The sequence below is a fragment of the Lacerta agilis genome, chromosome 9 (genome assembly GCF_009819535.1).
Source record: "Lacerta agilis isolate rLacAgi1 chromosome 9, rLacAgi1.pri, whole genome shotgun sequence".
In the NCBI taxonomy this organism is placed as follows: domain Eukaryota; kingdom Metazoa; phylum Chordata; class Lepidosauria; order Squamata; family Lacertidae; genus Lacerta; species Lacerta agilis.
The window spans coordinates 44397922-44417288 of record NC_046320.1 but is presented as its reverse complement, the minus strand read 5'-3'; the positions used below and the strand labels follow the sequence as shown (position 1 = coordinate 44417288).

The window sequence follows — 19367 nt, the reverse complement described above, 5'->3', positions numbered from 1 at the left end:
TAAGGGGAGGATGTGGTTCATATCCATGATGTAGCTTCCCAGTCTTACTGCCTTTCGGTTAACTCCTAAATCGTTTTCTATCCATAAGCACAGCTTGGAGAAGTGAGTTGCCAAAAATGAGTTATGTATATGGGTGTGCCATGTATTCTAATTGGAAGGTTTTTGTCATAGCTGTATAACCCTGTTTCAAGGGTGCTTTGCATGCTGTCATTGCAAGATGAGGTTACTAAAGTGTTCCTCTTTCTTGCCAGTATTCAATAAATACTCAGCTGAGTTCCTTTTTCTTTCACATTGCTTCCCCCCAGCACCTATCCTACAAAGGTTTTTTCACACTACTTAACCAAAAGTATGTGTAAAATAAATACACATTTGGTAGTACAGTACTTCTAAATTCCAAACTAAACTACAAGAATCAAGCACGAAATTTTAATTCTGATTGGCATCAAATCAGTTTAGTCTGATCCGCATAATTTATTAAAACTGCATAATACGTCTTGGGGTGAAAGCTATGGGTTGTATGCAACTAAATTATACCTAGATGCTTTGAAATCGGTGAACACACATTAGTATTGTCCATTATTTCTTTGGGTTTGCTCAAAGTATGACTTGGTTGGCTACAACCTTCCATCTCTCTCCAATAAAGAGAACAAAACAATTTGTAACAGAAGATTTGTTCAAGTTACATTTTTGAAAATAACCGTAAATCTTTCAAAAATAATGTGGCATGTCACTTGATAGCTCAGCATAGGATCAGAAAGCATGTGAATTGCTGAAGCAGCTTAATATTTTTAATAACAGCCTTGGTACTTGTATGTTAAAATCTGAATCACACACCTACTGTGAGCTTTTAATTCTGCTTGTTTTTCAGATTGCCAAAAAGAAAAATATTCTTCCAAATCCTTTTAATTTAGGAACCCTCAAAAAGAACCTTACAGATAAGGAAGCTGAACTGTATAATGTTATGAAGTAAGGTGTTACTAACTTTTGTTCTTTAGCTTCTGACTACATTAATATTTTGTGTGTGGATGTATGCAAATATAACTGCATTAAGGTTTATAGTCATTGGCTAGCCAGTGTGCTATGCAAGTGTACACACTTTTCCCTAAAATGAATTGCCACTAATCATGCACCTCCACACAGGAAACTTCCCCATGCTTTCTTCACGTTCCCCACTTAAGCTTTGTGGGGCAGCAGGAAGAGCTCTTTGCTAGGCTTTCCATTGGAATCTGGTATAAAAACACAAGCTTTTCACTAGTGTGCATATATTTTTTGTGCAAACTATTGCAGTATTTCATTACATTTGTTTAGGATTGAATCTGACCAAAAAAAAAAAACCCCACACAAAATATTTGTTAATTGTTACTGGTACAGGTTTCTTGCTGTTGTTGCACATTTCTTATAAACTCTTGCTTTAAATAACTTGACTGTTTGACTAATCCTTTTGAGCTAAGCCCAGTCCCCTGTACTTTTGCTGGGGGAACTTTTTATGCTTGATGTGGGAGGTTGTGAAGAATGGATCTTGCTGTCATCTCGTGCTTGGGCATGGGCCATAATGGACTATGCTTAGGAGTGGCCTTGCTGAGAAGTAAGAGGGACTTTGAGCGTTTGGACACAAAGGTCGGTCCAACATAAGGACTGACATCCTTTACTCCCCTATTAATAATGACAGGTAGAATAAACAGCTGATTTCATCTGCTGTCTTAAGCCACTCTTCCTCCACAGACAATCCAACCCAAAAGCTGGTTGTTTCTACTGTCAGCAGGTAGATTATTAGCAAAATTGGAGTTTCCCTGCTTAATTTGACCAAATTCCTTGAAACTGTATGGAATAAAATTGTGACCCTGCTACAAGTTGGGTCAAATGCCAAATCTTACAAAAAAAAATCTAACTTAATTTCAGCTAAACAGAATAGCTTGGAATCTTAAGAGAAGTCACCAGCTTCTTAGGACAGAACATACAAAATGAGTGCTTCAGCAAGCTTAGGAAACAAACTTTTACATAGTTCTGCAAGACTGCTTTATTGCAATATGTTGTAATATATTCCACTGTGCATAGTGTTGAACATTCCCATATTATATTATATAACAGCTAATGAAAACTCATCTCACTAAATGCCTCCCGTGTTTCACAGCAGTGCAGCAAAAGTTTATCTCAGACCTAACTAGTACAGTGGTACCTTGATTCTTGAACTTAATCCATTCCAGGAGTACGTTCAACTCCCGAAACCGTTCAAAAACCAAGGTGTGGCTTCCGATTGGCTGCAGGAGCTTCCTGCACTTCCAAAAAATGTTCACAAACCGGAATACTTACTTCCGGGTTTGTGGCGTTCGGGAGCCGATTTGTTTGGCAACTAAGCTGTTCGGGAACCAAGGTTTAAAATGATTATAAATGATTCCAGTCCCCTCTGTCTTTATAAGCTGTCAAAGACTGTACCCATCTCTCTCCCCTGATGATCAGTACAGAGATTGATGGGAGAGCACTTCTAAGCATACACACAGAAATATCCTAGCAATTTTCACTTTTTAATGGAACAGATTAGCTTTTAGATGTAGAATATCAGATCTAGAAAATATCACTTGAATATTATTTGTGTTTTTTTTCACTAATTTACTATTGCCCGTGACTATTTCAATAAAGCACTATCTGTGTTCACAATTAATTGGTACAGAAACAAGCCATGCCCTAGGAAAATTTCTTACTATGTTGTAGCTGATGGGTTTGCTTTGCACAGTAGAGTTTGTGTTCTTAATTGTAAAAAAAGTGATGGTTGATTAACTATTTTCTTTTGCTCTTGAAGGTTGACATCTGGTCCTGAAAACACTCTCTTCCACTATATTTCTCTAGAAACAATGCATGGAATTTTTATCACTCCAACACATGCTGAAGTCGCACAGCTGAGTGGAACTATCCATCCCCAGCTCATCAAGAATTTCCATCGTTGTTGCCTTTCCATCCGTTCCATTTTTCAACAAACTATAACAAATGAAGTATGCATCTTTATCTTTAATTATGGGGAAACTCTTTTGTTCCTAACAAGGGAATACATAGCTACTCAGAAGTAAGCCCTACTTAATTCAATGGGACTTTATCCCAGATAAGTGAGTATAGTATTGCAGAATAACTCTTTCCTCTTAAAATGGGGATAAATTCACTTTTTAAAATAAATTTAACTTCTGAACCACATTACTATGGCAAAATTAACTGTTTATTAATGAAATCTGATCTCAATTTAAATAATGGTAGAGCCAGACTTTGCAGAGGTTATAAAGTCTGTACTTTCAAGTAATTCACTATGTCTCATTCAGATATGACAACAAACCATGGTTTCTTGTTACAATAATGAGCTGTAGCAAGTATTGGGCTTACACACACCCTTCTACAGTTCATAAGTACAAGGAGAGAGAGGGAGGGGAGCACTAAGTCTGGAGTGTGCTATGGCATGTTCTTCTAACAAAAAACTATGGTATTTGTGTTAGGTTGAGACACAGAATTTAAGCTCCCTGGAAAGATTGATTCTACCATTCATGAAATCAAGAGAGGATTTGGTTATTGTGGTCTGATGTTACACCTGAACCAGGCTGCTGCATTGTCAGATTTCTTTCATCAGGACTGTTTTAGCACAATGGTCAGTACTAACAAGGGACGCGGGTGGCACTGTGGGTTAAACCACAGAGCCTAGGGTTTGCTGATCAGAAGGTCGGTGGTTCGAATCCCCACAATGGAGTGAGCTCCCGTTGCTCGGTCCCAGCTCCTGCCCATCAAGGTGCAAGTAGATACATAGGTACCGCTCCGGTGGGAAGGTAAATGGCATTTCCGTTTTCTGCTCTGGTTCACCAGAAGCGGCTTTGTCATGCTGGCCACATGATCCGGAAGCTGTACGCCGGCTCCCTTGGCCAGTAACGCGAGATGAGCACCGCAACCCCAGAGTCGGACACGACTGGACCTAATGGTCAGGGGTTCCTTTACCTTTACAGTACTAACATATGAAAATTAAATCAGTTTTACTATATGTAATTTTAATATCAAATTTGATGCACTTGATTATGTCAAAAATAGACATGTGCTTACATAATGTTTTAATGGAACACAGATATAACCTTTTTCGGTATAAGCTGAGAGCCAAACAAAGTGGATAAAATGTGATTTAAGCAAATTCTTTCAGCTGCTAACTTTAGTAAGAAAATCCAGCTGAGAGGTATATTTAATGATCATTTTCTTCAGTATTTATATCTCCTTAGCTGTGGCACCATGCCTAGTTTTATTCTTTATGTCTACAGCAAAGTCGCTTTGGAAGTAAACATTCAGACTTCCGGCGGCGACGCAATCGCCGGGTGGTCGAGGGCTGCTTCGGGTCCGAAGCGCCCTGTCCATCCCGGGGGTTAGGAGCCGCGCTACCGCAGCGCGCGGCTCCGGTTGGGGTGCGGGAAGAGCGTCCCGCACCCTGGGCTCCCCGGCTGCGCCCGCGGAGGCTCCGAACCCTTCCCTTGCCCCCCCTGTAAAGGGGGAGTGGGGGTGAAGGGACAACGGAGCCGGGCTTACGGGGACATGCCCCAACCGGGATGTAAATGCGGCGGCAAAGCCCGCGGTGAGCGTCTAAGTTCTACCTGTGAAGAATGGAGCTAAAGGAACCCGGTGGTCGTGAGTAAATAATCTTGGCAGAAATCGCGTTTTTGGAACGATCCGGGGGGAAGGAGAAAGGCAGCCTGCCTCCCTCCCTTCGAGCCTAAGAAATTAACCAATTTGAGGGATTGCTGCCACAGAACTGGTTACAAAGTATTTAAAATCGATACATGAGACTGGCAAACTTTTTTCTTGGGAAGCTAATTAGCGGAAAATATCTCCATATAAAGTTGCAGTGTTTGCGCTCCAGCTTAGGAAAATGGCGACGAACAAAGAGACAGGGGAAGAAATATGATACCCATTTCCTCCTCCTCTGCCAGTATGTTGGGTTTCGTCCTTGAACTGGTATTGAACTCTGGACTAACAGATGAACAAAGGCTCACTGCCCTGAATGTGGAATTACTTTATAGAAAAGTCAAAGTCTTGTGTGGGGGTCTGAAATGGAACCAACTGCCCACAGAGGAGGCTTATAAAACTTTTGACACTTTGGAAGAAAGTCTTGCCAAAGAGCTGAGAGGGTGGATGGAAAGATGGAAAGAAATGAGTGAGCTACTTCGGAGAAGAAATTCGCTCTTTGGGGGTGGCAGCCCCAAGGCGATGTCAAGATTTGTTATATCCAGTCCCCGAGGTGTGAGCTCGGGGGCCAGGGACAGAGAATTAAGGTATTTACAAGAAGAAAAGGAATGTTACAAAGAACCGGAGAAGCTGAGAGAGGAAGAGATGGATACCTCGGAGCTCGTGGCAAGGAGAGTTTTGGACTGTGCCCGGATCTGTGGACGTTTGGAGAGGGAAGCTGCAAGGAAGTTCAGTGCTGATGCCATCAGGAGAAGAATAATGGACAGAGGGGGTGTGGGGTGAAGCATTAAGTAAAATCTAAAGCAATCTGTTATGGTATTTTGAAATCGGAGGGTGAACACTGTCAACAATAGTTTGTTTTATTATTTGTTTGAACATGAAAGGAGATATTTCAAGTTTTTATGTTATAAGCAGCAGTTTAAAGGATAGAAGAGATAGATTTGATGAGGATGATTTGTGAGGATTTATGTGGATGTAGTATAAATAAAGTCAATTTAAGTGGTTAAAGTTTATAGATTAAGATGATTAAGATTAAGATGAAGATTAAGATGAATGTTTTACTTTATATATATAATTAAGTTTAATTTTTTAAATGAAGAGGTTAAAAAGTAGATTGTGGATATAAACTCGAAGGTGAAAAGGCAGGGGAAGTCAACTGTCAAGATTGGAAAAAGAAATTTTTTTTTTTTTTGAGATGTTTAATTAAGAAGAAAAATCATGGCAATTTTTGTATTAGATGTGTAATTGTATTTGTTTTGTATGTGTATAAATGTAGGTGTGGTTAAGGTTGTATGTTGTTATAAGTAAAAATGTCAATAAATTCTTATAAAAAAAAAAAAATGGAAGTAAACATTCAACTTGGAAGAGAAATCAGAGTAATGTTATATCTCCGAGTCTGAAAATTTATTTTCAATTCTAGCTGTATCTGAGTAGACAGCTATTTCTTGGTTCACACATCACATTAAACCATAGTTTAAAACAAACTATGATTTAATGTGAAGACACATTATGCTTGGTGCATGCTGCTGAAATGTACTGCACTGCCAGGAAACAAGCATGGTCAACACTTTTTTCCAGCTGGAACTTGCCAGAACTCAGTTCCGGCACCTCTCAAGTAGGTGCCATTGCCATTATAAAAGAACAAGGGAAGTGTTCATGGTGAGTTCTGGCACCTCTTTTTATAGAAAAATAGTACTGAACATGGTTGCTCTCTTCAAACAATCCATGAGCAGTAACCAAGGTTTGTTCTTGTCTTACTGCTTATTGTTTGTTTGGAGAGAAACGAACAATGAGCCCACGTTCAGACAGCACAAAAGCCAGACTCTGGTTTGTTTCCTGACATCACAACATTAGCACTTTTCAGGAGTATGCACCAAGTATACTGTGTGGTTACATTAACCCTTAGTTAAAAACAAACTATAGTTGAATGTGATGTGTGACTTCAGCCAGTGTGGACAGCTGTTTATCAAAAGGTGTAAAAAAATATCCTTAGTTATAACATTTCAGAAAATATTTGATCTATGTTTTATCACAGACAGTGAAAGCAAGGTTCCTATTCCTTGCTCATAATGCTAATTCAAATTTCAATGCCCACTTACTTTCTTGTTTTTCATTACAGACTAAAAAGACTGCAGGTAATAGACGTTCAGGCTGCAAAAAAGCAAACTCTGGCCTACATCAAGTGAAAGAACACGGGGTGTTGTTTGAATGTTCTCCTGACAACTGGACGGACCAAAAGAAACCTCCACCAACTATAATGTACTGGGTTGTGGGGTAAGTGAGCAATAATACCCTTTTTCTGTTTTATGGACTGCCCAAATCCTCAAAACTTCTGTTTTCAAAAGTTCGTAATTCAGCACTCATTTTACATGGGTGGTCTTACTCTCTTCCCTAATGCAGCTATCTATTTTTAACTTTTGTACCACAAAGGATTGAAAACGTAGCAGAGGATCAATTCAGTGTGCATAAATATACCTAGCAAAGAACATTTTGAAAGCTCAGCGCGTACTGCTGTATAGTTATTCCATTTTTAGTTCTTTATTAAATCCTTACAAAAGCACAGACTGTTTTTAGAATAGCCTAAAGACCTTATTCTGACACAAAGTTTTTTTTTGTTTTGTTTTTTACAGGAGACTCTTCATAGATCCCATGCCTCGAGAGTTTTATGTCTGTTTTCATGACTCAGTTACAGAGGTTGCTGTTGAACTGGCTTTTAAGCTATCTTTTGGCTTAGCTCTGTAAATTTGTTTAGCCATATGACCATCATAAACACTTAAGGCACACAAATAAGAATTAAATTATGGTTTTGTCCTGGACGCTCTTTGAAGTGTTCCTCTAGAATTATCTCCTTGATGAATAACTTTTCAAATGTTTATAATAATACATGGATGTCATCAACAGTATTCTGAGTAGACTGACTTTTCAAATTACTTACTTTAAAAAAAATCTAAGCAAGTTTTCATTTTCTCTTGACTGCCTTGCAACAAATTTTGCACATAAGTGCTGTGATCAAGAAGGGTTTGTACACGTGAACCATATGTAGATCTGTATTCTCAGAGCTGAGTTTCTTTCTTGCAAGGTTTAAAAGCTCAAAACATCTGTTACACTTTCCTCAGGTTAAAAATGCAGTTGGGCAGGGGCAGCGATCTGTGGGGCACTTTGTGAAAATGAGCAGCCGTAAAGAAATCAGTGTCACACACACACTTCTGGACTTCAACTAAGGGAGTGTAATGTTTAATATATTACATAGGGTACATAATTCTAAACATGTGATGGAATATATTAAAGATCAGTGCGGGGGGCACCCTGAGCATTTCCTGATTTTTATCTTACATGGGGTGGGGGGGGGGTTGAGAGGAAAAAGACTACCTTACATTAAAGGGCTATAATATTTTATACAATAAATAATGTTATGTATAATTATGTGAATGAATAAACATTACTTGTTATAAAGTAACATATGCTCTGCAGCAAACATCAGGAGGAAATAACCATTTTGTTTTCAAAAACTTTGTATAAACTATTTTTATTTTATTTTTTTACAATAAAGACATATTTGCAGAATGTGTCCTGTGTTTTTTTATAATCTCTCATGGGACTGTATACAACATTTCACAAGCAGCAGGCAGGTCACACAACCAGCATTTCCACTTCCCCATAAGCTCCCTATATGCACAAAAGACTGCAGAGGGTTAAGGGCATCTACTTAACTTTGGGCTGATCTTATGGGGCTGGCAGAAGAATCTTGCACCATTCACACAAGATTCCCAGTTACTGCATTCATTCTTAATGTTTACTAATTATTGCATAACTTCACTGGAAACATCACATCTCTTACTGTAGAAATATCTCCTGGGCTAGGGATGGGGAACCTGTGGCCTTTTAAAACATACTGGATTATCATTCCCATTAACCCCACTCATCACCAACAATTGGAACTCTAGTCTGAGGTTCCCCATCTTTGCCTCAGGTAATCTTAACAGCCTTGTGGGTTTGCTTGGTCATAATTCTCCAAAATAATAGAAATAAAGGCCCTGTGGCCTCTTAACTTTTGTACCACTAAATTTTGGACACTAAATTGTTGTTGCATAACTCCAGAACCTACAACACTGCTGAAAGTCTCTTCAAAGAAATGCAACAAGAAATGCTGAAATAAGGGGGGATTGATTGAGTCAGGCCCTAGAGTAACGGTGCTGTGTTTAAAAGCCAGTCTGAAATATTTTATTCCTAAAATGAATTCCATGAGCCCTCGTGGGATATCTTGGAGAAACATCACATCTCTTGGTTGGAGAAACTACATTCGGGGGAGCCCATCATTGTTATTCAGGCAATGTCCCTCTCCCGGTGCCTGCTTTGCCGGTTTCTAGGTCCTTGCTCTGGTCCATGGGGTCACGAATAGTCAGACACAACTGAATGACTGAACAACAACAAGGTCCTTGCTAGCAGAGTAGGCCCAGTATCTTCTTGGAGAAGGGATGCCCAGGAAGAGAGGCTCTTGTGATTGGGCACTGCCAGGTCATGTGGCTTGAGAATGCATGCTTCTGATCCGGTTGGGGGAGGGGGACTCCATTGGCTCTTCTTGAGCAGTGGCAGTTAGAAGTGTTCCCTGGTGCTGGGGGATGCCACTTGGGGCTTCCATTCCCACCCAAATCCCTGTGCCCACCCAGTCGACAACATGCAGGCCGCAGAGGGGCAGCAGCTTTTCGACCCTGTCTCCTTTGGGAAAGACCTCATGATAGGTGGGGTGGCGGCAGCTATTTCCAAGACGGCAGTAGCACCCATTGAGCGTGTGAAACTGCTGCTGCAGGTCCAGGGCTCGTCTAAGCAGATCCGGGTTGACCAGCAGTACAAAGGCATGATAGACTGTTTTGTGCGCATCCCTCGGGAGCAAGGTATGTCTTCCCCAAAGAATAGGCCCTCCTCAAAGGGTTGTCGTGATGTGAGAGCCACAAACACGGCCCCTTGTTTAAATCGTGCCTCAACTGTGAACAAAATAAGTGGCCTTGGAGGCAATTCTGTTGTGCCTATAATAGGCTAATAATTCTGGCCTACTTTTTGAGGTGGTTGTAAAAGAGTGTGCGGAAATGTACTATTAAGTTATCTGAATAGCTAATAGCTAGCACAAAACAAATACTTATTACTAATACTCTGAATTGTGTGTGTGTGTGTGTGTTTTCTCCAAGGCAATAATGCAGCTTTTACATTTTCCCAATCTTTTTCCTTAAGGGCTGTGTGCTTCCAATGAGGCCTCACTTCCATATTCCTATATTGTTTTCATTCCAACCAAACAGTTGCACACTCCAGAGTACATAGAGCATAATATCTTTTTTTACATCCTTTCCCCCACTATTGTATTCCCCCCATCACCTTCCTGGCTGCTTCCACCGTGCCAGGTTTCCCTAATTCATACTGACCTATCTACACATGCAAAATTAATACAACATGCTCACATTTCAGCTAATGGAATATATTCACCCAGCAAGCAAGGATTTCTTCTGTAATATATACTCCTGCTTCTCTAACCAACAGAAATACAAGACTCCCACTGCACCACACGTGCAGCCTGATCCTAGATATGTCTGCTTGGAGCTAAGCCCCACTGAGTTCAGTGGGACTTACTCCCAGGTCTGGGTAGGATAGAAACTTAATTTGACTTCCTGGAATAATAGTTGAAGATCTCATAGGTGGTTATCTTTCTCCAAATAATTATTATAACATTGTACACTGCCCTGTGCCATGTATTTTTGTGCAGCTACTCTATTTATGGTGAATTCTAAGGGTGTGGTTTTTTTTAAATGTTACAGTACGAATGTTCTTATTTATAAATTATAATTGTCAATGCAAGCAGCTCTTTGTGTTTATGGATTCCTATTACAGTGCTGATTTGATTAGGAAAGTAGCAAATCTAAAATTACAATTCCACTAAACAACTTGTTCCAAGTACTTCCATATACCTTTACATTAATTCAATAGGCATGGAATCTGTTTCCTTGCTGTGTGTATATAGCGTTAATGTGTACTAAATTTGTCGTTTAGCATCCCTTCAGTGTCTGTTTTACCAGCAAAATATTTAGCCTGGTTTATTTGGAGCCCACATCATGAAGCAAAGATTCTGAGCATTTTAGCTGCAGTTCTAAGCCACTTTTATTAAGAAATGTTTTACTGAACTCCGCAGGACATACCAGACCAACCTGTGTAGAACAACACCACTAGTGTTTGGGTAGTAAGTAAAATATGAATTATGAATTTGTGTAATAGTGAAATATGGATTACCAACTGCTCAAACTTTTATGTTCTGTGTCATTCAGTTACATAATAATAAAATATGAACACAAAAATGAACATAATTATCTACTATTCTTCATCAAATGTTGAAAGTATGTTCTTCATTTATGGTCTGTGCTACTGAATAAAACAGGAATCATGCCCTGCTTGCTTTTATTAGTAAAAACGTTACTTATAACTTTTTCATATCTCTTTTGCACTCCTGTCCTGACAGCCACTGATCTTGGAAGCAATACTTTCCTATCACTTTAAATTTAAATACTTGGTCCTGCAGTGAGACCTTGGTTTCTGGGGTCCTCAACATTTCTATTTGTCCCTTTTCCTGTTCTCAAAGGCTGCTCTTTATATGTGGTATTTCCTCTTGAAATACGTTTAATCCAGGTCTGCCTGTCTCGCTTTCTTTTGCCTCTTCACATCTTCCTCAAAGCCTAGTTTTGCTTTCACTTTCCCCAGCTTTTCACTTAGTAAGGCACTAACACACTGCATCACCTGAGTCTTAGCAAGATCACCTGAGCCTGAACAGCACAGTGGTTAGAATGTCTAAAATAATTATTGTTTGGCTAATTAAGGCTATTTAAAATTTATGCATGTATGCCTCCAATGCACTGCAAAACCAAGTCCACTACTCCTTATTAAAATGGGTTTAGCACCCCCTCTGGTGGTGAAAACATAAACTAAAAAACAGCTGTACAGTACTATCTTACTAAGACTAGGTGGTATATTTGATGGCAATCAAACACACAGATTTAGCATGCTTTACCATTACAGTGTACTTTCTATTTCCTGCTGTTTATTTGCTAACTCTGGCTCTTTAAAGGATTAATAGCATCCAGCTTACTGCTATCGATGATCTGAGCTTCCATTTTTTCCAGGGTTTGCATCTCTCTCTGCTTTTTAAAAAATCAGTACTGAGACAGTTGTACATAATTATAGGGGAGCTAGATTTGAGGTGAAAGAATTGGATGAGCAATGCACATTGAACTCTTTATGGATTCACTTATTCCACAAGTACCATTTCAAGCATATGAATAGGTCCAAGTTCAGTACACATAAACATGTAGTTATGCAGCAGAAACAATTTAAGATCATGTCAACTGTACATTTTTAAAATCTTCTGTCTGTAGGATTTGTCAGCTTCTGGCGTGGCAATCTTGCCAATGTTATCCGGTACTTCCCAACTCAAGCCCTAAACTTTGCTTTTAAGGACAAATACAAGCAGATTTTCATGTCTGGAGTGGATAAAGATAAACAGGTACATGTGGTCTAACATTTTGTTTATTGCTGATGTGTCCAAAACCATTTTGCTTGGTCCAAACAGGAAGAAATTGGGATATCCTTTTGAATTATTAATACGGTAGTATACAGTACATTTCAATAGGTGGTGTATAAAAGAGGCATTGAGATTTGTCCTTAAGAAAAAAAGCTAATGATTATGAGTAATTGCGTGAACAATGTTAATGCCCATCATATGTGACAAGTGGGACTTGCAATAAAATGTTCAGGGTTACTGCCAACACTTTTCCAGGATACTGTACTTCATTCCTGCTCTCCTCCCTACAAGTAGGCCAGTGCCCAAAAGTTACTATGCATGCTCTGTCCTCATTGGGATATTTTGGGGCTACATCTTAGAGTTTTTACTGTGATTTTTGTTTTTGTATTTCTGCAAGCCTTGGAGTTCACTCAAGCCTGCTGATACCTCCATCTTGTTTGTGAATGGTGCTATTTGAGCAATGCAAGTCTGTACTCTGAAGAGTGAGCTTCTTAGTATAGGGTATTTCTCCTTGAAGCTCAGTATCATGCTATTTACAAAGACATTCTTTATCTGAATTAGGCCTTTAAAAAAATATTTAAAAGTCCAGCTGGTACTTTAAGCTGAAATGAAAAAAGCAATTGCTCTTAGTAAGTGGAGCAAGCAGTCCTCTTCACTGATAACTGGTGCTCTCCGGACCTGTTTGACTTGACCAGTCGCATGGTATGCAGAGGCGTAAAGCAGCAGTTTGGAAATGGTCTTCTGTTAATAGCACTGATGGTACTGACTGTTCCCCAGCTATGCTTTTGATCTGTAAAGGTAGATGCATGTATTTTCAAAGGACACCATCAGAGTGCAGAACTGCCTCCTTCTAAAGCAATACTGAAAAGGCAGTCTTTAAGGGCAGGTTTACACATCACTGTTGTTCATCACTCTGTGACTGCAGCATAACATGAAAATTTGTGCATGTGAAAGTGCCATTACAAATCAAGCACTGTAAGTATATTTAAAAAATAGAAAAATCAGTGGAGACAGTTCACACACTCAGCAACAGGACTAGTTCAGATACAGTGGTACATCGGGTTAAGAACTTAATTCGTTCTGGAGTTCTTAACTCAAGGTACTATTTCTGGGTTAGCGGAGTCTGTAACCTGAAGCGTCTGTAACCCGAAGTACCACTGTATTTGTTTGGGCTGCTGCCCCCCCCCCCACCAAATAAACCACTCATGCACAGTAATGTGTGAGGCCGTTATTTCAATATCAAACTAAAGTGTGAGGTGGAGTTGCACTTTACAGAGAATTTTTAGGCACTGTTGCAGCTGTGGAAATTACTGCTGTCTGTTTCTGGTTCATATCCCCATATGCATGGGAGTATTTCTTACGGAGCAAAATAAATGTGTGAATTGATCCCAAGTGACAGGGATTTAGTGAATCAGCTTAAATAGGGGACCCAACCCTACTTGATCCTCTTCCCTGGCTATGCCTCCCCAGTCACGATTGAGCTGAGGTTTGGCAGGAACCTCAAGGTTTGCGACATGGAGAGGCGGTCCAGGAGTGCTCTGCTGGGAGTCACGTAGGATTGGGGGTGCTGCATGCGGGCATGCAAAGGGCGTCCTCCATTTGATGTGGAGAGCAGTCGTTGTGAATCAGCCCTAACATTCCACAGTTTGAGAAGGGGGATTGAACAACATGCAATTGCCTCAGCAATACAAAAAGCCTGTTATATGCCATATATTATACTATATATGTATTTTGGGTACATCTTTTATTGCTATGTAATCTTTGTTTGATACTGTCATGGGATTTTAAAAAGGATTTTTGCTAACAAGCTGGTTCATTTTCTTTCCTCCCAGTGCCTTCTGCATTGCCAGAAACTTACTGTCTAAAGCACCTGGTACCATTTCATGCCTAATGACCACTTACAAATACCCTGCATTTGGATTCAATACCTTGCATTGCATGCTCATTTTCTGTCAGTATTACCGGTATATGAATTCATATGTAAGCCATTCCAGTTTTAAAGCTCTTACTCTGAAAGAACATGAAATTCATTTTGACATACCTTGACGTACCTTGTGATATAAATGTTCCAAAGGGTAAAAGTATTTTTGATTTTTTATATTATCATACTGTTATATTTTCAAATAATAAATAGTTTCAACAATGTGTGTCTTGAATATTGAAGTTGCCATCTAGCTTAAGTTAGTTGTGTGTAATAACTCCCATTGAAACTGTATGTTGTAAATGTCAGTACCAAAAGATTCTGGGTGGTATTTAACTAAGTTAAGGGTAGACCCGTTTAAATTAGGCCCATTAATTTTAATAGGTCAACTCTGATAAAATTCAGTTTACCACCACTCAATCGTCCCCCAAAATGTAAAGAAACCAAAAAAATCTTCTACTTCAAAACACAACCTTAACCTAGTTATTCAAAAATAACTTGTGGCACCATAAATACTAAATAATCTATTATGGCTGAAGCCTTTGTGGACCACAGTCTACTTCATCGGATGCATGAAGTGTTACCCTGAGTTACATATTTGTGTATAAATAGATAGATACACATGGGAAAGGGCAGAAGGTAAACACAGGTAAATGAAATGCAGGAAGTACAGTGACAGTGATAATTGCATAATTTAATGTGGTCATTCATACAGGATAACAGACATCCTGGTGTTGGTAAACCAATTATCATGAAGTGTAATAATTTAAAAAAAAAAACTTTGTCCTGCTTCAAACTACAGGTTTGAGACTACACTGAATCTCTTGATGAATTATAATGGACTGGTTTCATATTTCTGCCTCCCTTTGAAGTTCCTTTGTTACTCAATTTTCATGGCACAATTTGTGTTGGGATGGATTTTGTGAAAGAGCCTCAGGTTGTCTAATATTTGTTTTACACACAAGCCAAGTTTCGCCACCAGGTCTTGAGTTTAGTGCGCCCTTTGCAACACAAGTTGTGGATTTTCTCGTGGGAATTTGCAAGAGGAAACTCCATCTTGAATTCCCTCAACTAAAATGTTGCCGTCAAATCTTAAGTTCCATAGAACACTGTTGATTTGCTTATATTCAAACGTCACCATTGGAAATGTAAAAAATCCAGTGATTTCAGGCTTGTGTCATTGTACCATTGCTTCAGGTATTTGTTTTTTTTAAAAAGGAGGGTTGTTACAAACCCTGTTTTTGAACTCAGCAGTTTTTCCTTTTCAGTTCGGGAGGTGGTTTGTTTCAAATCTGGCTTCTGGTGGAGCAGCTGGAGCAACTTCATTGTGTGTGGTATATCCATTAGACTTTGCACGGACCCGGTTAGGTGCTGACATTGGAAAAGGTAAGAGCTTCATCTTCATATTTTAAGGGTTGTGTGCAGTTTGTGTTTCTACCTTCTCTGTGGTGCTGCCCCAGTTGATGGAGCTCCCTTCCTAGAGATATGCATTTGTTCCCTCCATTAGCATCATTTTGATGTAACCTGGGGGGGGGGTGGATTTTCAACCCAACTGTTTAGTATGTGATGGGTAGTAGGTTTTCAGCAGCTGAAAATTTTATTTGTATGTTTAGGGAAGCTTTTAATGTGTGATATTTTATTGTATTTTGATTTTTGTTGGAAGCCGCCCAGAGTGGCTGGGGAAATCCAGCCAGATGGGCGGGGTATAAATAATAAATATTATTATTATTATTATTATTATTATTATTATTATTATTATTATTTTATTATTAATTTTGAGAAATATGTTTTTCATGATGTTTTACCTGTTGTATGGATCCTTATATGGCTCCCTGGGCTCCTTTGGGAAGAATGAATTAATAGTAATAGTTCCCCTGTTCATTGTGGGGAGTGCTTAGAGCTAAAGTGCTCCCCTAGTTTTGTTATTTCTTCTTTCATTTTAGGTATGGCAGAACGACAGTTCAAAGGCCTTGCTGACTGTATTGGTAAAATTGCAAAAAAAGATGGCATTACTGGCCTATATCAAGGGTTTGGTGTTTCAGTACAGGGGATCATTGTATATCGGGCATCCTATTTTGGATGTTATGACACCATAAAAGTAAGTTTTCTGATCAAACTCACCCTTTCCCATGAAAAAAGGATTTATTTGCCACCTTTATTATGGATGCATTTTACAGTATTTATCAGCTAAGATATTATTAATCCTATTGCAGAAACAGAGAGCTAAGACTTAAAGATAAAAGATATGCCCAATTTGGTTTGTATTCCTTTAGTTTGTTATTACTTTATAAATTTAATAAATCTACTACATGATCCGGAGGAGCTCTGTGGTTACCTAATGGTTGATGATAACATTTGTTTTAAAGCTAATTATTTCTACACATTTATTGGTCCCAATTTGCTAATTGGTTCCTGAAGCCCAAAGGTCTGGTGCAATATGATGCTCCTTTGCTCACAATGGCTGCCCTGTTGATTTAAAATGAGAAAGCAAGTTGACTGTTAAATTGTGCAGCCCTTACGATCAAGATCTCTGTGTATTCGTTGGACATGGGGGTGCTCATATATATGGTTAAAACAGTTTATACTATTTAGTTAACTAATGTGACTCACAGGTGAATCCTGTGCATTTTTTAAAGAAGCAAATCTCTTGTGATTTCCTGCTGCAGAAACAGCTTTTAAGCTCTAAGAGATGCTAACGATAGATAGTCTCATTCAGACTGCAAGCCTCCCAGAGCCTGCATGAGACTTTCCCAAAGCCCAATAAGCAAGTCTGAGAGCCTAAAAGCTCTCTGTCTTGTGCATCTTTAATTTGTGTGATATCAGCTGGCCAGCTGCCAAGCGTGTAAGGCTGCAATCACACAAGTTAAACGTGCATAAGTTGCAATCTTAATATATGTTATTTGCCCCCTCCCCCCAAAAAAAATCATTTGGCTTGTTTGCCATGTGTAAAGCGTAAAATAAAAGGAGGAAAAAATATGTTTCCAGTTACACTGACCATGTAAAATAATCCATTCAAAATACAATGCACTTAGGAAATTCTGAAGCAATATAATGATTTGACAGCATCTGTTTTTCCATTTAGATTCTCAAGATACCCCAGTGAATTCTTATTTCTCTTTTCTTAGGGAATGTTGCCAAATCCAAAAGAAACACCATTTCTAGTATCTTTTGCAATAGCTCAAGCTGTGACTGTATTTTCTGGCATACTGTCATACCCCTTTGACACTGTCAGAAGACGCATGATGATGCAGGTAAACAACACATACTTGCTAGTGTCTAAGCATGGGAGGCCTGTCTAGAAGGGCAACTGGGGTAGAGTCCTGGGGGGAATTCTAGGAGGGGAAATATTAAAAATTTCAAAGCTACACTCTTCTCCTGTCCCCCACTGACATCCTTCAGTTTGCATTTGCAGAGGCTCCTGCAGCCATTTTTATCAGTCAGCTAATTGCACAGCATAGCATATCACATATAACAAGTGCTATCACCAGGTCCCTCTCAGGTGTGTGTGTGGGGGGGGGGAGCATTTCCCTGGGTATTTGGACCCTACATTATGACCCTATATTTTGACCACAGATTTGTGTGGTTGCCCAGCTGGCTAGTCAGAAACATGCATTTGGTTGTTGGTGTGCTGAGCAAACCAGGTGATTTTGCTTTTGCATGATTTAATTTCAAAGCAGCAGTGTGTGTCTCTGTGTTAAGAGAAATACATTTATTTTTATTCTTTTCCTGTTGGGGGTAAGGGGGCAGTAACCACCCTGAGGTGCAAAGAATGCAAGCTCTGTCGTGTGCTTTCTTGAAGGTCTGGTATTTCAGCCAGGGGTCAGCAACATTTTTTAGCCGTGGGCTGGTCCACCGTCCCTCAGACCATGTGGTGGGCCAGACTGTATTTTGAAAAAATATATATGAGTGAATTCCTATGACCCACAAATAACCCAGAGATGCATTTTAAATAAAAGGACACATTTTACTCATGTAAAAACATGCTGATTCCCGGACCATCCGTGGGCTGGATTGGGAAAGCGATTGGGCCACATCTGGCCCACGGGCCTTAGGTTGCCTACCCCTGAGCAATGTGGGTCTGCCTCACTGCTGTTTTATTTGCAAAAAAAGAAACAATTTATGCAATTTTATATAATCTTCCTTCTGGATTTTTTTTCAACATTAGAGACTTTTGAAAGGGAAGTGTGCCAATTTGGAAGCAAGAGAAATTAACTTTTTATATCTTACAGATTTATATGGAATACTATTTGACTCTCCCAATATAAATATCTATTTTAAAAAATAGATTAAGAAAATTAAATTCCCCAGTGTAAACATTTTGATGCAAACACATTTTTAAAAACCATACTACCAAATTTGGGGAAATCTAAACACTTCTAGATTGGTACTTGCCGATGGTGGGGGTGGGGGTGGGGAACCATGTGAAGTTCAGCGAAAAGGCAGTGAAGAACAATGTTCCAAAAATATGCTTCAGACATTATCCAAGAATCAGCATGCCTCAAAACACCCTGAGGAATGACATGACCTTGTTTAACTCTGAAGCTTAAAAGAAACATCACAAGAAGATCACAGACTGGCTAAATTTAGCTGCAGAGAACTACTTCAGGGAAGCATTTACGGTACTCATTAAGGTTCTTATACTGAAACAGAGATAAAATTAGTGAGAGGTGTTTCTAGACTTATAATTACAAAAATGCCTAATACTATATATCAGACCCCAGACTGAAAATTATAAAAATACCAAATACCAGATTAGTCCCTTGCCACATAGTAAGCATGTACATTTTCCAATCATCTGACTTGGTTTAAAATTATTTTAACACAGAGTGGAGAGACTGAACGTCAGTACAAAGGAACCATTGACTGCTTTTTCAAGATATACAGGCAGGAAGGATTAAATGCCTTTTTTCGGGGAGCCTTTTCAAATGTACTTCGTGGGACAGGCGGTGCCTTGGTGTTGGTCCTATATGACAAAATTAAGGCGTTTCTTAATATTGATCCATCACTAGGCCGAGCATCTGACTAAAGTCACTGATAAGAGTCACCTATCCCTACTGTTAAAAATGTCATTCATTATTATATGATGAGTACTGTAAGAACAATCAAAAATTTTGCATGGGTCTGCTAATCATTTACACTAATGATTTGAAGGCAGCTAAAGCGTGATTTGTTTCCTTTCATAAAGAGTTGCATTTA

General features: G+C 39.2%; 2 protein-coding genes across 7 annotated transcripts in view; both read left to right on the top strand.

The window, feature by feature from the left end:
- The window catches only part of INTU (inturned planar cell polarity protein), a 32492-nt gene extending 24536 nt beyond the window's left edge, over positions 1–7956 (top strand). For 2 of the 6 annotated variants that reach the window (XM_033160163.1, XM_033160164.1), the window contains 4 exons: positions 869–966; positions 2798–2987; positions 6815–6969; positions 7326–7954. In XM_033160163.1, coding sequence (XP_033016054.1) covers positions 869–966; positions 2798–2987; positions 6815–6969; positions 7326–7437 — 555 coding nt within the window. In that variant the 3' untranslated portion in view covers positions 7438–7954. Of the gene's footprint in view, positions 1–868; positions 967–2797; positions 2988–6814; positions 6970–7325 lie in introns of all 6 variants that reach the window. The other 4 variants (XM_033160162.1, XM_033160165.1, XM_033160166.1 and 1 more) reach the window with 3 other exon arrangements.
- A 1286-nt stretch (positions 7957–9242) lies between these two features.
- SLC25A31 (solute carrier family 25 member 31) lies at positions 9243–19367 on the top strand. The gene is made up of 6 exons (XM_033161023.1): positions 9243–9587; positions 12105–12232; positions 15440–15557; positions 16115–16269; positions 17297–17422; positions 18997–19367. Exons 1-6 carry the CDS (start codon positions 9371–9373, stop codon positions 19195–19197), a joined length of 945 nt encoding a protein of 314 aa, XP_033016914.1. The 5' UTR covers positions 9243–9370; the 3' UTR covers positions 19198–19367.

Coding starts and splice junctions, on each gene's coding strand:
- SLC25A31 (XM_033161023.1), top strand. CDS start 9,371: ATGCAGGCCGCAGAGGGGCAGCAGCTTTTCGACCCTGTCTCCTTTGGG. Junction 15,558..16,114: donor AGGTGCTGACATTGGAAAAG/GTAAGAGCTTCA, acceptor CTTTCATTTTAG/GTATGGCAGAACGACAGTTC. Junction 16,270..17,296: donor GATGTTATGACACCATAAAA/GTAAGTTTTCTG, acceptor CTCTTTTCTTAG/GGAATGTTGCCAAATCCAAA.